This window comes from Convolutriloba macropyga, chromosome 2 (genome assembly GCF_964194025.1).
Source record: "Convolutriloba macropyga chromosome 2, txConMacr16.3, whole genome shotgun sequence".
In the NCBI taxonomy this organism is placed as follows: Eukaryota; Metazoa; Xenacoelomorpha; order Acoela; family Convolutidae; genus Convolutriloba; species Convolutriloba macropyga.
Window position 1 is genome coordinate 28,590,639 of NC_134469.1, and position 19,733 is coordinate 28,610,371.

General features: G+C 35.8%; 1 protein-coding gene across 1 annotated transcript; it reads right to left on the reverse strand.

Annotated features, from left to right (window-relative positions):
• Positions 1–1,414: 1,414 nt before the first annotated feature.
• On the reverse strand, positions 1,415–19,097 carry LOC142358592 (uncharacterized). The gene is made up of 7 exons (XM_075410020.1): positions 18,938–19,097; positions 18,449–18,709; positions 14,692–14,922; positions 11,473–11,870; positions 3,351–3,650; positions 1,932–2,448; positions 1,415–1,590 (listed from the first exon to the last, which is right to left on the reverse strand). The coding sequence occupies exons 1-7, from the start codon at positions 19,083–19,085 to the stop codon at positions 1,556–1,558; spliced, it is 1,890 nt and encodes a 629-aa protein (XP_075266135.1). The 5' UTR covers positions 19,086–19,097; the 3' UTR covers positions 1,415–1,555.
• Positions 19,098–19,733: the final 636 nt, after the last annotated feature.

Consider the following 19,733-nt stretch of genomic DNA (forward strand, 5'->3'; position numbering starts at 1 on the left):
CGAAAAACTCACTAATAATTTTGGATTCGTTATAGCCATGACAACAGATGGACCAGAACCGAAACCATAACTACTTTCAATTATGCTTTCATTATAAAGCCGATAAGACCAGTCTGTTAAAAAATGAACGCAAAATAGCCGTCTGATAAACTGACGGCTGCTGTTATTAGCAGCGGAAAACTTCAGAGCAACTAAATTTTAGCACTTCTCTACAAGTTAACAATGTTCAATTTTGCCTTTTCATTGGCCAGAAATACTAGAAACAGATCTCTTTAGGTGGCACTAGAGAACGTCAGTTAAGCAATTCAAAAATTGAAAATGCGGCAAAATTAGTTGTAGCAGAATAAATAGTATGCGTATTTAAAAAAGAGGAGCGCAAAATTAGCCAGTTGGGCAGACAACCGATTTGAAAACCATAGGGGGAATTTCTCTCTAACGATATAATCTTGAACAACCGGGCAGTCCATGCCCAACAACAAACAATTTCGCCCTTAACAACATGAAGTTCATCGTTACTTGAAACTTTGGTAAACGGATCACTTAAAGCCTATCAATGTTCCAAGAGCTACACACCATTTTAATGCGTTTTTAATCTGTTTATTTTGACTAACAATCAAATCTCCCAAGCGAGAAAGTTTTCTGGAACAAAAACCGTTAAGCAAACATTTTACATATAAAAGACACGCAACTATAATAATTGCTTCAAACTACGTTTAAAGGGTAACTTATTATCAGTTTTTAGTAACTTATTATCAAACCCTTAAGGAGGCTTCTGGAAAGACGTGAATAATGAAAAATAAATGTCAAAAAATTGAGAAAATTCGCACGTTTGTCAAAAAAATGTTAAAACTTGGTATGTTAAAACGTTGGAACCATTCCAATACCACTAGAAACTATGCAGTAACCTATTATGAAACCCAAGAGAAGGTTTCTTGACACCTAGGGCTGAATGAACTCAAATGACAAAAATTTTCCGTAAGCTTGAAAAAAATGAGTATAAAATTGCGTGTTTTTTAGCGATCGATTGTTCGAACGTAGCCGGGGGCGGCGGGCTTACCGGGGGGCTGATAGGGAGAGAGCGGGTGGGGTGGGCAACAGTGGGGTGGGGGGGGCAGCAGCGCGGTGGGGGGGAGGGGGCAATAGTGGGGAGGGGGTTAACACTGGGGGTATCTTCAACCTCTAAGAACCGCCCTTCACACCATAAGTATAAGTCTCCAAAACAGTTTGAGCTGAAACAGAGCTGAAAAGCTCTAAGAGCACTTAATGCCCGCTGGGCGATACCTGTTTGTCCCGTTTTTGAGGACGAAAAGTCAGAAACGTTAGACGAAAAATCGGTCAAGCGAAAAATCGCATAAAAAAGACCGACAGGACTAATATAATTGCTACAAACTTCGTTTGAGAGCAATTAAAAACGTTATTTCATTTGCATTTGAATTATTACAAATCAATCGAAGCATCTAATTAAAGAATCTACATACAAAACAAAATTAGCTCCAAAGTGCAACCAATGCATCCTTCAAACTGAGCATTCAAATCTTGGCCAAAATAGTTGACTTTATGTGCGCTCCACGCTTTTTGGCCGATGTTTCCCTAAAACAAGTCGGCACGGTAATTCAAAGAGCACATCAAGAAGAATCAATTATCGAATTACAAGAGCCCTCTTGTAGGTTTGTAGAGTTCGAAAATGCTGTAAGAGGAAAATGTCGCACCATAAATTTTGTTCTAACTTCCAAACATTTATTACGAGAGCTAATTGCTCTTCTATAACACATAAAATTATAAATCTCCGACTGTTACGCATATTAAGGTCACTAGAAGAACTATTGAACGATGTCTTATCAAGTCAATGTCTTATCAGAATCAATACCTTAATTTTAGAAAATTTTATTTCTTACTTAAACAACTATAGGTAAGTGATAAATCTGTCTCACCATGTTTACTATAGAACTTTCTTGGATCCAATTTAACAGGTGGATGTGGCTCCTTTTTGGGCAAAACGCCGTCTCGAAAACCACAATCCACTCTTTTCGGAACTTTTTTCTCACGAGATGAGGAGGGAGGTCGATCTGAATCAACAGAACCCGAGGGATGCAGCCGCCTTTCTCGTGCTTTCAAAGTTGCAGCTGATACGTTTGCTTGTGATTCCCGCGTAGACGATTGAGAAGTATTGGACTGCAGCCTTTTATTCAAAATGTGTCGTCTTGAGTTGGCAATTAGATCCAATTTTGTCCTCAGTGGAATATCGAAGAAAACGTGATGGAGTTCAAAAATGGCAGCCCTGAGTTGAGATATGATTCTCTGTTGCAGCTGGGTGTCTCTGGCATCAGTCATTTCGGGGTACTCCTCCTCAGCATACCTCAGATCAGCAAGGAAATCACGGGCATCCCGGATGGTAGTTACAAGACCTTGCACCTTTTCAGTTCGCATCAGACGCCGCACCATCCAACCCTACAACAAAAGGTGTAGAACTACAAATGATAGCAGAAAGAAAACAAGAAAAACAATGTCATAACTTTTGCTACAAGTCTGCTATTGGTATTAAAACTCGCTGGAGTTCACCTTGGACAAGACTTAATTATAATTAAATGTTTTAAATCTGGCAGCATCAGATTAACATGTCCCCTCATAGGGTTGTTGTAAGTTTATATCACAACGGTTGTTGTTCTGCCAACTTTCATCAGGTATCAACAGTTCGATGTACAATGGAACACTCATGAGACAGCCAAGGGTAAGTTCCAGAAAATGCCTCTGAGTTTGGTTGATTCCAAAACATACAATTTCTGGGCAAGGTTCGGCTCTACAAAAGCTGTAAATAGGTTTTGGATAACCCAAGCCGTTATTAAGGATTCCATAAGTTCAGTGTGCACTTTTAGAATAACACCTTTTCTAGCATGATTTATGCTGGAAAACCTGTAATGCACTAGACCCATGAGCTGCATCCAGGGTTCTTTTGCGATTATTTGTGGTTCGTTGCATACCTGGGTCAATACTATGCATTGTTGTTGTAGAGACGCTTTTAACCACGTTACGTTTTTAGATCTTGACGATTATTTTTTCAAAGTCCTCCGAATTTAGTTTGTATTGTGCAAACCTTTTGCCGGAGCCTTAAATATGACCATTGAAGTAGACACTACTGTGTCGTGAATAGCAAGTTTCCACAAAAAGCCAAGACATTGCTCCCAAATTTCGTTCTATGCGTGCTTCTGATAGATAATATTGACGGAATTTTAGAAGTCCCTTAACCACAGAAAATCAAACTCAAATTAACCAAAAATTAATACAAACTGAAACAACAATATTTGATACAAAAAGTCGTAGCGTCTGCAGAAATTGAACAACTGTATACATACCTTCATAACAGCAACAACAATTTTCCATCTCCAAGCATGCTCAGGATTCGACAGTATAAGAGCCCATTCCTGTTTCACTACATTAGTTTTATCACAGCCTGAAGTTGTCAGTCGTGAAGTGTTGTGATTCAGTGATGTGTTGTTGTGGCTCAGAAGAGACAAACCTTCATCGTCGCTTGAGTCTGACAGCTGCATAGACTGAAGGTGCTGTAAGATAGTAGTTTTCCCTTTGTTAACACTCGCGCTTGCCGCAGCGTCTGCTACAGAGTTTGTATCGTTTGCAGTAGCAGCCAGAAATGCCTGAAACAAAGCCTGAATCATAAAGACTCATAAGAAAAAAAAACGGAAGCAACAAAGTCTTTTAGAAGCTTTTAAGATGTAATTGATAACCTGAAAACCCATTTTTCAAAAATTAAAACTCTGTTTAAAGCTAATTCACCGGCAATGCATTAAATTTAAAAAACATAGCTGGCAGATTGCCAGAAAATAGACGCAATAGCTTCGTAGATATGCAGTCTCAAAAAAGTAAAAAAGACAGACCAAAACATAGATGGCAGATTGCCAGAAAATCGCCGCAATAGATTCATAGATCGGCAGTCTAAAAAAAACAGTAAAAAAGACAGACCAAAAAAATTCGTCTTTTCATTGAAGGCTGATCTGTTATATTTTGATTAAAAATCTTGCTGCATCTATTAGCTGCCTCTATTAGCTGATCTCAAATAACCTTTATTTATAGTGACACACACCCATTTGGCCTTATCTCTTTGAATTAAAGTAAATAAAAGTCAATTTCAAAGTGAGGAAGTCATTTTTGAGAGTGAGGTAAGTCAAGTGTGACCAAAAATTTAATCACACGCATGAACAAAAAAAAACTCGCTCCACTAAGAGCGAAAAATGACGTCCCACATGCAATTCAGTTGAAATTGCATGAACGAATGAACAAAAAGTGGCTGTGACGTCATATGGTCGTAACAAAATCAGGACGAAACAAAAAAAACCAAGAGAAGGCCAATAATAGCCCCAGCTATCGCTGTGCGGCTATTAAAAATAGGCCTTTCATTGAAGGCTGAGATGTTATAATTTGATTGAGAATCTATATAAGTTATTGCTGCACCTATCAGCTGCTCTTAAATAACCTTCATTTGGAGTGACACATCCATTTGACCTTAACTCTTTCAATTAAAGTAAATAAAAGTCAATTTCAAAGTCAGGAAGTCATTCTGGAGAATGTCGTAAGTCACGTGTGACCAGAAATTAAATCACGCGAAGGAACAAAAAAAAACTCGCTCCAATAAGAGCCAAAAATGACGTCCCGCACGCGCTTTAAATAAATTTCATGAACGAATGAACAAAAAGCAGATTTGAAGTGGTTGTGACGTCATAAGGTCGTAACAAAAACCTTGACGACGAAATAAAAAAACATAGCAGGACAAGTCCTGACGTAAAATTCAAAGAATTTTCATTGACTTAACAAAAAACAGACCTAGAATGGTCAATGAGTGAATGGGAAAACCATTTCTAAAAAAATCGATCAAAAAATTTTTGAAAAATAAATCATGTGAAAATGCCGTATATGAACAAAAAAACACTAGCCAAAAACGAAAATTTGGTTAAAACTAGGCTTAGAATGTACTATGAATGGATTGGGAAAACCAGTTGGAAAAAATCCAATCCAGAAAATCGAAAAAACAGTGAAAATCAAAGTGAAACTGCTGCATGTGAACAAAAAACCAGTAGCGAGAAAGCGAAATTTTGTTCAAACACCATTTTCTCAATCTACTTTAAAATTAGAGCGGAAAAATTTCACGCCGCAAAACCACTCAATTTTTCGCCCGAATACTTGTTTCGGCGTGACCGAAATCACTACTCCAACCTGACTTCAAAAATCATGAAAATGTGTGAACAGATCTTAAAAAAACATAGCCGGAAAAATTCCGAAAGCGGCTGAAGCCATTACTTTTCGTATTGAACCATTAACTCATTACCTCCCCAGGTCTGATCCAAAAACTGGTGAAATTTAACCCACTATCACCAAGAGAAACAAAATGCAGCAAATTTTTATATTATTGAAAACGTTTGGTAACGTTAAAAGACTCCGAAATAATTAGGATGGCTAAAATACTAGTCAGCAGAAAAAGCTGAAAGGTTATTAATATCCCTCAAATAATGCATGATTCTAATCTCAAGGTCGCCAAAGCAAACGGCAGATAAAACTCAGAGAAACTAAGTGAAATTTTTCAAAAAAGATTGCTCAAATTTAAGAATTAGAAAACCACTACAATTAGATTTGTAATCACTGCAATTAGAACAAACATAACACATACTTTTTCCTTTATGTTTATATTCCAGACAATTTGATTTCATACTAATTCAAAAATTAAACTCAAATACTAAATTAATAGAAAAGACAAGCAATAAAATAATACTCAGAGCCAAAAAATTGTTTAAAAACAACACCAAGGACTGAAGAAAATTGCAATAAGTAGCGATAAGTGGAAATTCTGGAATAGGTTTTCTAGCAAACTCTCAGGACTAACTTATGATGAATGAAATCAATTGCAAACCAAAGAAATGACGAAACTCTAAGAAAATGCTGAAATCTATATTTAACAGAAAAAAATAAAAATAACGAATAAAAGTGTAGGTGCCAGGACACTGCCAGAATGATACAAACTAGAATGTGAAAAATATGGACACAATGTAAGGAACACAGTAACAAACAGTTTTGGTTTTTGAAAGTTAAAAAATCAAATTAAAAAAGTGAAGAAAACGAATACATTTTATTGTTCAGCATTCGAGACATAGTAAAGACAACGAGTCATCCGAGACAAAGATCTATCCTGCTGAACGGAACAAGAAAGGAAAAATCAGAAATCAAAAAAATGTTAAATAATTTATTGAGACCGCATTTTAAAAAAAAATTCAAAGAAAAAAACTGTTTTTCAAAAACTGAACACCAAAAAATGATTGAATTTTTATTGAAAGGAAATTAAAGACCCTCGTGTTGCACAAAAAGACTAGTTCTAGTAATTAAAACCAAAATACAACCAAAAAACTGAGAACAATTGGACAAAAACTACCAAAATCGGATCAGCATATATACAGTTTTATAAAATTACATCGAGATAGAAAGAGGCGTTGAGTATACAAATAACCAAAGGGAAGTTGCTATATTAACTTATTTTTGACAGAAAGATAGGTGAAAGATCGAAAAATGAAGAAATTACGAAAAAAGCCAAAAATTAACTAAAAAATCAAGAAATATGTGCCAATTTTCAAACGCATTTTCAAGCTCTGCAAAACACTGGTATCAATTTCCCAGTTTTAAAATATAGCATCGAATAAAAATTATTTCTACAAAAAATTACAAGGAAAAAAATGGGCCATTTGGACGAAAAAACGGCCAAAAACGGTAATCTGTATGTGCCATTCAATCAAAAGCTACTTTCAAAGTCAAAAAGTCATTCACTAAACGCAGCGCATGATAAAAAAACCTCTCTCGCTCAGAAAAAATTAGTTCGCATCGCAATTTTACTCAGTTTTGCTTTTAGGTCAAAACTTCGTCTGAACGAATAGTACTTCCGGTAAAAAAAACCTTAAGAAAACCAATACTCCCCTTCGAGTCGTAAAAAAAAGACAGCGCCCCAATACAATTCAAATTCTTTCAATTGTAAAGAAAACCAACAGAAGGCCAATAATAGCCTCGGCTATTGCTGTGCGGCTATTAAAAACAAGAAAGCTTTAAAGTACTTTAAATTTATATTTGACAACAACCGGCATGATAAAATAGTTCAGGCACAGATGATCTCATCAACCGGCCATCCACTAACATTAAATTTGAATGTGATGTATTTAAACTACGTCGTCCCCAATCAAAGCAGTAAAATTTTAGTTCATACGTTTTCGGCAGTTTTTTTGGTAAATAATTGGTGTGGTCTTAAGAGTCCTGTTAAGATTCAGAGATTTGCAGATTTCCAAAAGCTACGTTCATATAGCCTTCATTTAAAGAAAAATTTCTTCCGCTGACCTTAATTTCTCCCACTGAAGTAAGCGAGGGCAATTTGAAACGAAGAGAAGTTATTCTGAGAGAGACTAAATCATGCGAGACCCATAGGTTATTCACGGCAAGCAAAAAGTCACTTATTCCAATAGGAGGGAAAACTACCCATATAACGTAGTAAAAAAACTTCAACTTTATATTTGACAACAACCGGCATGATAAAATAGTTCAGGCACAGATGATCTCATCAACCGGCCATCCGCTGACTTTAAATTTGAATGTGATGTATTTAAATTACGTCGTCCTCCAATCAAAGCAGTAAAATTTTAGTTCATAAGTTTTCTGCAGTTTTTTTGGTAAATAATTGGTGTGGTCTTAAGAGTCCTGTTAAGATTCAGAGATTTGCAGATTTCCAAAAGCTACGTTCATATAGCCTTCATTTAAAGAAAAATTTCTTCCGCTGACCTTAATTTCTCCCACTGAAGTAAGCGAGGGCAATTTGAAACGAAGAGAAGTTATTCTGAGAGAGACTAAATCATGCGAGACCCATAGGTTATTCACGGCAAGCAAAAAGTCACTCATTCCAATAGGAGGGAAAACTACCCATACAACGTAGTAAAAAAAACTTCAACTAGCGAATGAACAAAAATTTCTTTGAAGTAAACATGTCATAGTAGTAAAAAAATATTGACAACAAGAGTAGGTAAATAACAGCTCTCTATTGCAAAAAAGCAAACATTGTTTCATCTCGGTGGCCTGAGGTCAAAGCTAGGTATGGAGCCCTTGTTAAGCTGAAGTATATCCTCATTTAGATAATAGGTTTTCAAAGATGGTACAATATTGTTTGGCAATAAAAACGTAACAAACTAATGTCGGGTGAATTTCCCACAGACGACTCGCAAACAGTTAGCTCCACTAGTTGCTGGCATAAGTTTAGGTAGCGTACCTTCCATCCGTGAGGTGGAGAAGCTTAAAATAAGGACAGCAAAAAGGGAGTGGTATCGAAACCACCTAAAGTTGCTCTTTAAACGGCAAAGTTACACCAACGCCGTACAGTTTAGTGGAGCATGGTCTGGTGGTTTTGTGCGGATTCAACAGCTATAAAAAAGAATCGCGGTTCACACCGTGGATTTGTCTCTGGGCAAATTCGGTGAATCACAAACAGAGACTAGTAAAGCATTAGGAGAAATGCTCAGCAATTTATTTTCCACCAGCTCACCCAGTTTCTCAAGATGAACAGTTTTTCAGCGATTATTCCTTGGCCGGTCGTAAAAACGGTCAGACCGAATTATCGCTTCAACAAAAATCATATAAAAAAGACCAACAGAACTAAAAGAATAGCTACAAACTACTTTTAAGAGCGATAAAAAACATAGCTGGCAGATTGCCAGAAAATAGCCGCAATAGCTTCGTAGATCTGCAGTCTCAAAAAAAGTAAAACACCAAAAAAAGAAACTTATTCTTTTCATTAAGGGCTGAGATGTTATAAACCCTCTATTAGCTGCTCTCAAATAACATTCATTTAGAGTGACAAACATTCGCTTGACCTTATCTCTTTGAATTAAAGTAAACAAAAAACAATTTCAAAGTGAAGAAGTCATCTTTGAGAGTGAGTTAAGTCATGTGTAAACAAAAACAATCATGCGAATGAAAAAAAACTCGCTCAACTGAGAGTGTAAAATGACGTCACACACGCAATTCAGTTGAAATTGCATGAACGCGTGAAAAAGCAGATTTGAAGTGATTGTGACCTCATATGATCTTGACAAAAATATTGACGACGAAATCAAAAACATAGCAGGGAGAATTCTGGAAACGACTCGAAAAAAAAATCAGTCAAAAAATAGAAAGCCCACCAAACCAACTGAACTAAAAAATTACATTAATATCTATAAAACAAGACAAATTGTTTACGGCGTTGAAAATGTCGAAGCACACGAGCAGCAAAAGTCAAGCCATTTTAGGCTCCCAAAAACTTAATTTTGGAAAAAAATGTGAATACTGCAAGAAATAGCCAAAAATTGTTACAAAATTTATCATCAATTTCCGTAAATTCTCTCAACCGAAACACCATTTTGTAATATAAAAACAGTAATCAATTACTATAAACGTTAGTTGTTTTAAATCATAAAGAATGAGACAAAACTAAACAATGACCAAAAAATAGTCAAATCGATATTAATCATGAAAAAGACTAAAGAGACAGAACAATATTCAAACTCCAAAATTCGTATGTTACCAAAACCCAGCCCTAAGAAAATTTACAGGAAAAGAAAATTGTTCAAATTTAGTAAAATTGACGCTAGCAAAAATTCGTGCCAAATTATTTCAAATAAAATCATTTGCAAACAAAAAAACTTTAAAAAATTCAAAGGAAAAGACAAAAACTATTTGTTCGTATCGATAAATTTCAATTGAATAAAGGCAGGCCGAATAAAATATAGGTGTTAGGAGAATGTCAGAAAGAAACACACTAGAATGTGGAGCATACATACATTGTGAAAAAGATTTAAAAAAAAAATTCGCAATTTCTGAAAAATCAAAAAATTAAATTGGAAACTAATTAAAAAACAAAATACAAAAATTGAGGTAAAAACATGGATTAGAAGTTATTAAGCAATCGAGGTTTATGACAATTACACAGCCATCTTGTCTCAGTACGAAGTGAAAACAGCTCAATTGCGGAACAGTAAAACAAATTGAAAAAACAATGTTCAAAATATGGTAAAAATTTTTACTGAATTTTAAGTTATCGCCAAAAAAATGCAATTAGCAACAATACGAAACCAGAAACCCCGATGGTTCACCAAAAGACATTTAATGGTAAATAAACTCAAAGTACAAATAAAAAACTTAGAAAATTTTGACATAAACTGCCAGAAACGGATTAGTACGTGTACAGTTTTCACCTGTACGTGAAAAAACACCTCACGTGAAAGAGGCATCCAATTCAGGAATTATTAAAAATAAGTTGAAAAATTTACATATTTACTAAATTTCGTTTTAAAGTCCACTCAAAGAGCCAAAAATTACGAAATTAATGAAAAAAGCCAAAAATTGAAGAAAAAAGAAGAAATATGGGCCAATTTTTCACTTGAAACGCATTATTAAGCTCTCAGAAACATTATGGTATCGACTTCAGAACTTCAGATGGTTGCACATTTATGCGTCTTCGACTAAAATTTTCTTCTAAAAAATCAAGTTACCATAAAAAATTGGTCCAAATGGACGAAAACACGGCTAAAAACTCATCTATATGCGCCAATCTATATGCGCCAAACTTTTTTCAAAGTCAAAAAGTCATTCACTGAACGCAGCGCCATGTACAAAAAACTTCTCTCGCTCAGAAAAAGTCAGTTCACACGGCAATTTTAGTCACTTTCCCTGTTAGGTCAAAACGCCGCCTGAACAAATAGTACTTCCGTTAAAAAAAATCTTAAGAAAACCAATACTCCTGTTCGAGTCTTAAAAAAACCAAGAGAAGGCCAATAATAGCCACAGCTATCGCTTCGCGGCTATTGAACAAAAAATGACATTAGAGCTCAAATAAATAGCCAGAAATTGGCACCGATTGCTCTATAGACCTGTAGTCGGCTATAAAAATGAAGATATAAAGTAAAACATTGGTTTTTCTACCAATTGATGTGATGCCTTTAATCGATTTCGACTTATGTACTTTAAAGATGCTCTCAAATAACCTTTCAATTAGAGTGTGATACCTTATTTGACTTGGACGTTCCCTATTTAAAAAGTAGAGGGCAGGCAGGCATAAGAGAAAGAAGAAAATCAATTTGTGAGTGAGGTAAGTCTTGTGAGACAAAACAATTATACAGACGGATTGACAAAAAATACTGTTTTGAACAATTACTGATTTGACATGATAGGAATCCACCAGTCGAAACAAAAAGTTGACAGAATGAGAAAATTAAGTGCCATTTTTTGCAACAATACCATAATCAGCAAAGAGTATCTTACGCAGGGAGCATTTCGATACTTGGCATCCAGAAAAACCTTTTAAAATCACACATATTAGCCCACACTATTGGTAACAGAAAATGAGATTGCAAGAAACTTCCATCGTACGTCTGACCTTCCCACAAAAAGATTACGTTTGATATTAACCTTAGTCGAACTTTTAGATGTCATGGAAGGTCCTGCATACTGAGAAGCGGGCGCCCAATTTTCCATAATTTCTGACCGCGTGGAGTTCAAAGATATTGAAGGCATTGGACCTCGAGCAGCGCCAGAGTTCGATGACACGAGGTCCAGGAAAGGACTTGAAAGAGATCCAGCTGCCGCGCTAGTACCACCAGTGAAACCCAGGTTAGAAACTGTCAATGCTCCAGGGTTGAATAAAGTTGGTGGTACTAATTGTAAGGAGTTGGTAATGTTGTTTGTTCCATTGAATGACATGGCATTCATGGCTGATGTTGGAGGAGGTGGCTGAGATAGGGGTGAGTTTTGAGCAGGATTGACAAGGTTGGGAGCCATGAAGGGCGCGTTAGGAATCATTGGAACCCCTGGGTAAAAATTTAACATCCACGAAAGAATGGAAAGAGCAGATGAAATTCCTTTTGTTTTTTTATTTCTATAATTAATTGGCTAGAAAATTTTCAAGGCCAATTGATAATACTTTCGTAGAGAATTATCAGACCAAAAAACTCGGACTCGAGTTCCTTCAAGCATGAGTTCCAAATTAGACTTAAAGTATAAACATTCCCGGCAGATTGACGGAAAATAGCCACCATTGACTCCCATAACCCCAATTGGGATTGAAAGAACAGAAGAAAAATGGAAAAACTGATTGATGTCAGAAAACGTTTTTAAAGTGCGAACTACTTTGAGATGGTAACTAAAACTCATAAGAACAAACTTCAACTAACAGGCTTCTAAAAATGCCTTTTATGGGTTTATCCCGCTTCTATTTTGATTCCGTGTTTTGATGCTGAATCTTTTCATTTTAGATTACGTTACTGAGCATACGAAGTAAAAAAAATTCCGGCAGGTTGCCGGGAAAATAGCCACCAGCCCCTATAACCAGGATTCGGATTGAAAGAATAGAAGATAAAGAAAAAAATTGATTTTTTGTACAAAGAACATTTTTAAAGTGCAAACTATTTCGATTTAATTTCGTAGTTGAACATACTCCTGTTTCATAGTGAGAGGATAAAGGGGCTAGTATCAATACCAATAAGCATTAGAGGTGGCAACTAAGGCTTATAAGAACAAAGTTCAAGCACTGGGCATCTAAAAATGGGCTTTATGGGTTTATCCTGTTTCTATTTCTGAATTTGTATTTTTTTATACTTAAAAAAAGCGGCAAAATGAGGAAAAGCGAAAAAAATTGTGGTCGACGAAGTAAAAAATAGGCGCGCTATAATAGCAAGCAGCAGACATTCAATAGCCATCCCCTTACTAAATGAAATCAACATAATAATTAATTCACTAATCATTTCGAAAAATTCACGGTAATAAAAAAACGTGAGTGAAGCCAAATATGATTAACCAAATCTAAACAAAGCTGGCAGATTGCCAGAAAATAGCCGCAATAGATTCGTAGATCGGCAGTCTAAAAAAAACAGTAAAAAAGATAGACAGACCAAAAAAATTGTCTTTTCATTGAAGGCTGATCTGTTATATTTTGAATAAAAATCTGTATTAGTTATTGCTGCCTCTATTAGCTGATCTCAAATAACCTTCATTTAGAGTGACACACACCCATTTGACCTTATCTCTTTGAGTTAAAGTAAATAAGAGTCACTTTCAAAGTGAGGAAGTCATTTTTGAGAGTGAGGTAAGTCAAGTGTGACCAAACATTTTATCTCGCGAATGAACAAAAAAAATCGCTCCACTAAGAGCGAAAAATGACGTCACGCACCCAATTCAGTTGAAATTGCATGAACGAATGAACAAAAAGTGGCTGTGACGTCATATGGTCGTAACAAAAATCATGACGACGAAATAAAAAAAAAACCAAGAGAAGGCCAATAATAGCCCCAGCTATCGCTGTGCGGCTATTAAAAATTCTTTCACAAATTGCGACTCCAAAACAATTATTGGCATAACAGCTTCCACTACAGATAGTCACCCTTCAATAAATGACTACCATCTGATAAAAAAAAACAAGAGACACAGCGGTTACATAGAGAAAAACCAGGATAGGGAAAGGAAAAATGACAATTGTTACGAAATTGCCGAAAAAAAGTTAAGAAGCAACCTCCCTACAACTAGGCCAGGGAACTTAAAACCATCCTGCTGGGCGCTCGATAAACAAAACAAAGCTAGTCCGAAAAATGCTAATCAAAAATCAAAAAAGTAACAACGAAAAACCCGATAAAAATTTAAAACTTACGTACTTTTTTTCAGTAAAAATGGCCATGTATAACCTTGAAGTTCCACCTCTTAGTAACAAAAACCCTAATACCTATATAATAGCTCTAGATTAAATGATGAACAAGAAAAGCAATAGAAAAACGCTTATTTAGAAAAAATCGGCAAAACACTTAAACAAAAATATGCCAAAATTTGACTAGAGTTATCTTTCTCTCTCTCTCTCTCTCTCTCTCTCTCTCTCTCTCTGCCTTGACCTAAACATTTCTTTTGAAGCATTTCTAAAACACATAGCTAAAAATAGAAGTCACCAATTAAAAAACAGGCAGCAAATTGCCACAAAATAGCCTCAGTTGACGCGCTTGATGCACATTGGGGTTGAGACAAACAAAGAAATAGAAATTGACCGATTTTCTGTTTTTCTAATGTCAAAAAGTGTTCTAATTTGTGGTAGATTCTTAAAATAAACTTCATTCAGCTTCTTAACTGAAAACTATTAAGCCTAATACCAATGTCAGCTAGCAATTGCTCTAATGAACTTTGATAACCTAATGCAATATGACTTAATGAGCGCGCTTTATCGGTTTATCCCGTTTCTTTTGATTTTGCTCATTTGAATTTGACTGTATTCAGAACATTGCGTAATTCAATGCGTGAGAGAATTTGAAATCCATTCAGTTGAAACAGTGCGTCAGACATCAAGTGTTAAAAAACGCGATCAAAAGGTAAAGCGAATTTAAAAAAGGAGAGCGCCTAAATAATAACCGTTGAGAGGCTGACGGCTGCTATTAAAAATAGATCACCATAACTCCTCTTCGAATTGTAAAACTAGGAGTGCAAGGGTGGCTATTAAACATAACCGACTTACGTCGGGCGAATTGCTCTCAGAACAACGGGAGAGTGGGGGCAACATCTTCAGTAATGGCTAAAATAGTTAATACGTTGCTAAATAATTATTCGTTTGAGAACAATCAAACGCCCTTCTCGGAAATTTAAGTTGAAAACACGTACCCGCCGATGCATTGAGCATTTGTTGGTTTAAGATTTGCTGCTGCTGATGAATAATATCTTTCAACGCATCTCTCTCAATTAATCGCCTCTGCTGTTCGGCTATTTTTGCCATTTGTTGCTTGAACTGATTCTCTTGTGACCTCATGTCTTCTTGCAACTGTGATTGGATCTTCCTTTGTTCATCTAACAGTTTGGTCAAGGTAGCCGAAAGTTGATCATTGCTAACTTCGCCTATTCAACATTTCATTACCGTACACGTTAACTATTGTAAGTTCAAGGCGAACATATAAAACAGTCCCAGCCAAAATAGTCCTAAACTGCAAAAAGTCCCAGATGAAACAGTCTCGGTCAATGCGCCAATTACATAGATCAAAAAGAAAACACACCTTTAATCAAGAAAGGATGCCTTGAAGTCGAAGAACAAAATCAACGTAGAAAACACACCATTAATCAAGAAAGGATGCTTTGAAGTTGAAGAACAAAATCAACGTAAATTCGCGGTAAAAAATTTGCAAAAATAGAAAAATGAGGGCTAATCGGATCAGAAAACTGGTGAGACTAGAAAAAAGGGGGTCAAACATGGAGCACCCAGCTACCAATTGATGTGAGAGAAACAAAAAAATTCAAAATTGTTAATGATAGATATTTTCCAATAATCAGAGCGTTTCTATCGTTATTTTGCTATTTAAAAATAGAAAATGAAGGAATTAAATTACAGAAACAAATGGATTACAACAACATCAACATTTCTTAAGTTTAAAACCAAAACTGCAGGCTCTCAAAAAATCCATCAAATTCAGATACTGGTACTTTTGAACGAGATCCTGTCAGCCTGCATCAATTTTCGCGTAATTCTTTCGGTATCCTGACTTGCTGACAACAGCTCTTTTCCCTAAAAGCATTTCGGCATTTAACTACTTCTCTTTGAACTTCTCGATCAACTCTGGCAAGGATGGAGGTTGTGTGAAAATTAGGTTCACGAAATCACTGTTCTAGGCCTCGGCTGACCCGTTTGTTCTTGGTTAATACTGAAGTCAGCTAGCAATCACTCTAATGAACTTTGATAACCTAATGCACAATGACTTAATGACCGGGCTTTATCGGTTTATGCCGTTTCATTTCATTTTGCTCTTTGGTATTTGACCGCATTCATTAAATTTCGTAATTCAATGCGTGAAAGAATTTGATATTCATTCAGTTGAAACGGTAAGTGAGGTAAGAAAAGTCAAGCGTGAAAATCGTGACTTATGTAAAACGAAAAACGTGATCAAAAGGTAAAGCGAACTAAAAGAACATAGCAGGACAAGTCCTGTCGTGCAGTCTAAAAGAATATTTATCAACTGAGCAAAAAACTAGACCTCGAACGGACTATGAGTGAATTGCGAAAACCAATTCTAAAAAAATCAATAAAAAAAAACAGGAAATAATTGTCAAAAAGCCGCATGTAAACATAAAAACCACTAGTAAAAAATTGAAATTGGGTTTAAACAAAAAAACTAGGCCTAGAGTGTACTAGGAATGGATTAGGAAAATCATTTAAAAAATCCAATCCAAAAAATCGAACAAAAAACTGTAAAAATCAGTGCAAAAACAGTAAAAAAAAAACAGTAAAAATCAGCCGCATGTGAACAAAAAACCAAAAGCGAGAAAGCGAATTTTTGTTCAAACACCGTTTTCTCACTCTACTTTAAAATTAGAGCCAAAAATTTTTACGTCGCAAAACCACTCGCTTTTCACTCCATTTCCTGTTTCGGCGTGACCAAAATCAGTACTCAAATTTGCCTTCAAAAATCATGAAAATGTGTGCACAGATCTTAAAAAAAGACAGCGCCCCAATACAATTCAAATTTTTTGAATTGTAAAAAAGAGAGCGCCTAAATAATAGCCATTTGAGAGGCTGACGGTGGCTATTAAACATATAGCTCGAAAAAAAGACATAAAATAAACATATATCAGGAACAATCCTGAAATTTGACCAACCTCATTTCAGACCCATTGAACAAAAAACAACAACTTTCCAACAACTTTAGGTCAATAAGCACTTGAGGATCTACTAGAGCCAGAAAGGCAATTAATGTAACTTAACGACCATTGAGCGTTTCCTGTTTATCCCGATTTCCCCCAATTGTGTTCAGCTGCACAAAAATCTATGGGAACACTCAATAGAAACTATTACATTTCAGTCACGATGCCCTAGTAGTAACAGAATTCGTTATATTAGAGACCTCTTGTGGTCATTAAAAACAATTAAATGCAGAAATAGGCCTGACCACCAGTCTCAACCCCAAAAAAATTGTACACGATATTTTAAATATTTTAGTATCGAAAATTTTAATATTTTCTCTCCATTTATTTCACCTTTTCTCTAACAAATACGATAAATACTTTTTTGAGCTTTTCAAGCGTTATTAAACGACAGCAAGGAAATTTGATCGAGTCGTAGAACTTAATATCACGAGAACATTAATAGCCTCGCTTTCAGTCTGCATCTATCAACAAAATGTTTGGTTATTATCATGTTACTAATTGAATTTCTAAACGTATACAAGTAATCTGGCCGAAGCCGAGGGGAAATTTTGGAATATTTTAGCCTTAATTATCCCTCGAGAAACCAAAAATTGAAAATGTATCGTCGACGGCTGATTACGATTTTGAAACTTAGTCAACAATGGGTCTTACTTTCTACTTTAAAGGAACCAGTCTGTTACAAGTGACTCAGCTGGATCGGTCCCAACTCCTGTTTGACGGAGCACAGCTACGCAAGATCGAAATTTCAGCTCTGAAAAATTAATGTCTGATCATTTTCTGTAGTAATTAGAGAACATAGCCGGCAGATTGCGGGAATAGTTGCGAAAGAATTGACTTGCGTGCCGTATGATAGAGATAAACAGATAGAGATATAAGTTGAAAAAGTTATCGACGCCGCTCGAAAAGCTAAATAAAAAATTAAGCGATAAATTAAAAAGCTTGTTGAAATTCATTGCGCAGAAGTCTTTTCATTAGGGACCCTCATTACACATTTGAGTTCCTTTGACCTTAAACTAATTCAAAATAAACTTAAATTTTCGAGTGCTGAAGTAATTTTATTGACCTCATAAGTGAGGTAAGTCACTTATGATCAAAATCTAATCACGCAAAAACATTTTGCTAGAGAGAGTGAGAAATGACGTCACGCGCGCAAAAGCAGTTAGTGAGGGGTAGAAGTCATTCAGAAAACCTTTTCAGCTTTGAGGTGTGAACAAATGAAAACGAAAAAAAGCGTCAGACGGCGAAACAAAAAAACATAGCAGGACAAGTCCTGACGTACAATTCAAAAAATTTTCATTGACTAAACTAAAATTAGACCTAGAACGGACTATCAGTGCATTGGGAAAAACCATTTCCAAAAAAATCAGATCAAAAACTTTAAAAAACCTGAAAATCAGTGTCAAAATGCTGCATTTGAACAAAAACCACTAGCGAGAAAATTTGGTTCAAACACAGTTTTCTCACTCTACTTTAAAATGCGAGAGTGAAAAAACTACTCGCTTTTTTGCTCCAATTCCTGTTTCGGCGTGACCAAAATTACTACTCCAATTTGACTTCAAAAATCATGAAAATTGAATTCATTGAATTGTAAAAAAAACCAAGAGCACCGCAATATAGCTCCGCTCAGCTTAGAGCTTCGCAACCATAATAAAAGTCACACCACAAAAATGGTTTGCTTACGTTCAATTGTTATCTTTTATCGCCATTGATAGATATGGGCAGTAATTACCTTCTCGTAAAGTAATGCTAGAGGACATTGTATCATCATGTGATGTATGCGGGGCATCGTTTTCTGCAGAAACAGATATTTCACTCTCCCTAATTGAATGGCTTTGGCCCTGTCCTTCATTCAACGTATGTGATACCGTTGTTTCGGGTCTGATCTGCCCGGCTGAGCCACACTGGTTAAAACCAGTTGCGATATGCCAGTCAAAATTATCCGGCAAAGTTTGTCGTAGTTCTTTGATGCTTCTGTGATCGTTTCTAAGTGCTAAAGCATATTTTGTGACTTTGTCGGATACCGTATCTCAGGTCAATACAATATCTCAGTTCAGTAACAAACAATAGTCACCGCCAGTTAAAGCCCAAAACTCATTTATATCAGCAAGAACTGTAACACTTTTTGGTAGTCAATAATTTAGATGGTCAAGAAGTATCGAAAGAGCTACATTATCCATTTAACCATCAAGCAAGCATGGAAAATATCGGTGGCACTTACGTTTCAACTCCCGAGAATTGATCCAATTTTTCCATTTTAAAATATCATCGCGTGTCCTTTCTACTGGTTTAGATATTTGCTCCCCTTGCAGCCTTTTCAATCTCTCAAGCAACTCAATGAGCGTATTTGCTGTGACTAGCTCTGTCATTTCATGCTCTGAAATTATCAAGAATTATCAATAAATTAAGAAAAAAGCAATAGAGACGCTATATAGAAACAACAAGTAGTCTATCTTCAGTCAATTTGTCTTGATACGAGGGTCACTGAGTCGGAAAATTAGCAAACGAAATCCAGACAACAAACTGAAAAAACAAATCGGAATAATTTGATAGTAAGACTCGAGAAAACTGTATAAACTTTGAACAAGAAACTCAAACTTTCTATTTCAGGAGCTTTTTGGAACTTTGATTCTCGAGCTTACAAAACCAACGGCATCATCATAGTGTTCAGTCCGAAAATTTGTTTTGAAAATAGTTATTTTATGTTAGTTTACTATTGGAATATAAGTTTCCTAGTCTCAGGTGTGGAAACAATTATATTTCCATCTCAGATGAATAAAAAGAGATAGAAGATGGTAGTAAAATCGTAGCTAAAGACCACAGAAACTTCTCATGAATAGCAGATGGTAGGAACTTCAGTGAAGTTCTCTTGGAATGAACAGAAAAAACTGCTCCCTGTTGATGATGAAACAATGCAAAACGTGCTACTAAAAAGATTAAATGCTAAATTTTTGCCTACCCCTTATTGTGCTCTTATGAAACAATTGGCGCTTTGAAGTCCGATATGAAATTAGCAA

Excerpts from the sequence above, each read along its gene's own strand:
- LOC142358592 (XM_075410020.1), bottom strand. The coding sequence starts at position 19,085 with ATGACAGAGCTAGTCACAGCAAATACGCTCATTGAGTTGCTTGAGAGA. Across the intron at positions 14,923-18,448 it reads TAGCATTACTTTACGAGAAG|GCGAAGTTAGCAATGATCAA; the intron begins GTAATTACTGCC and ends AATGTTGAATAG. Across the intron at positions 3,651-11,472 it reads CATCTAAAAGTTCGACTAAG|GCATTTCTGGCTGCTACTGC; the intron begins GTTAATATCAAA and ends GCTTTGTTTCAG.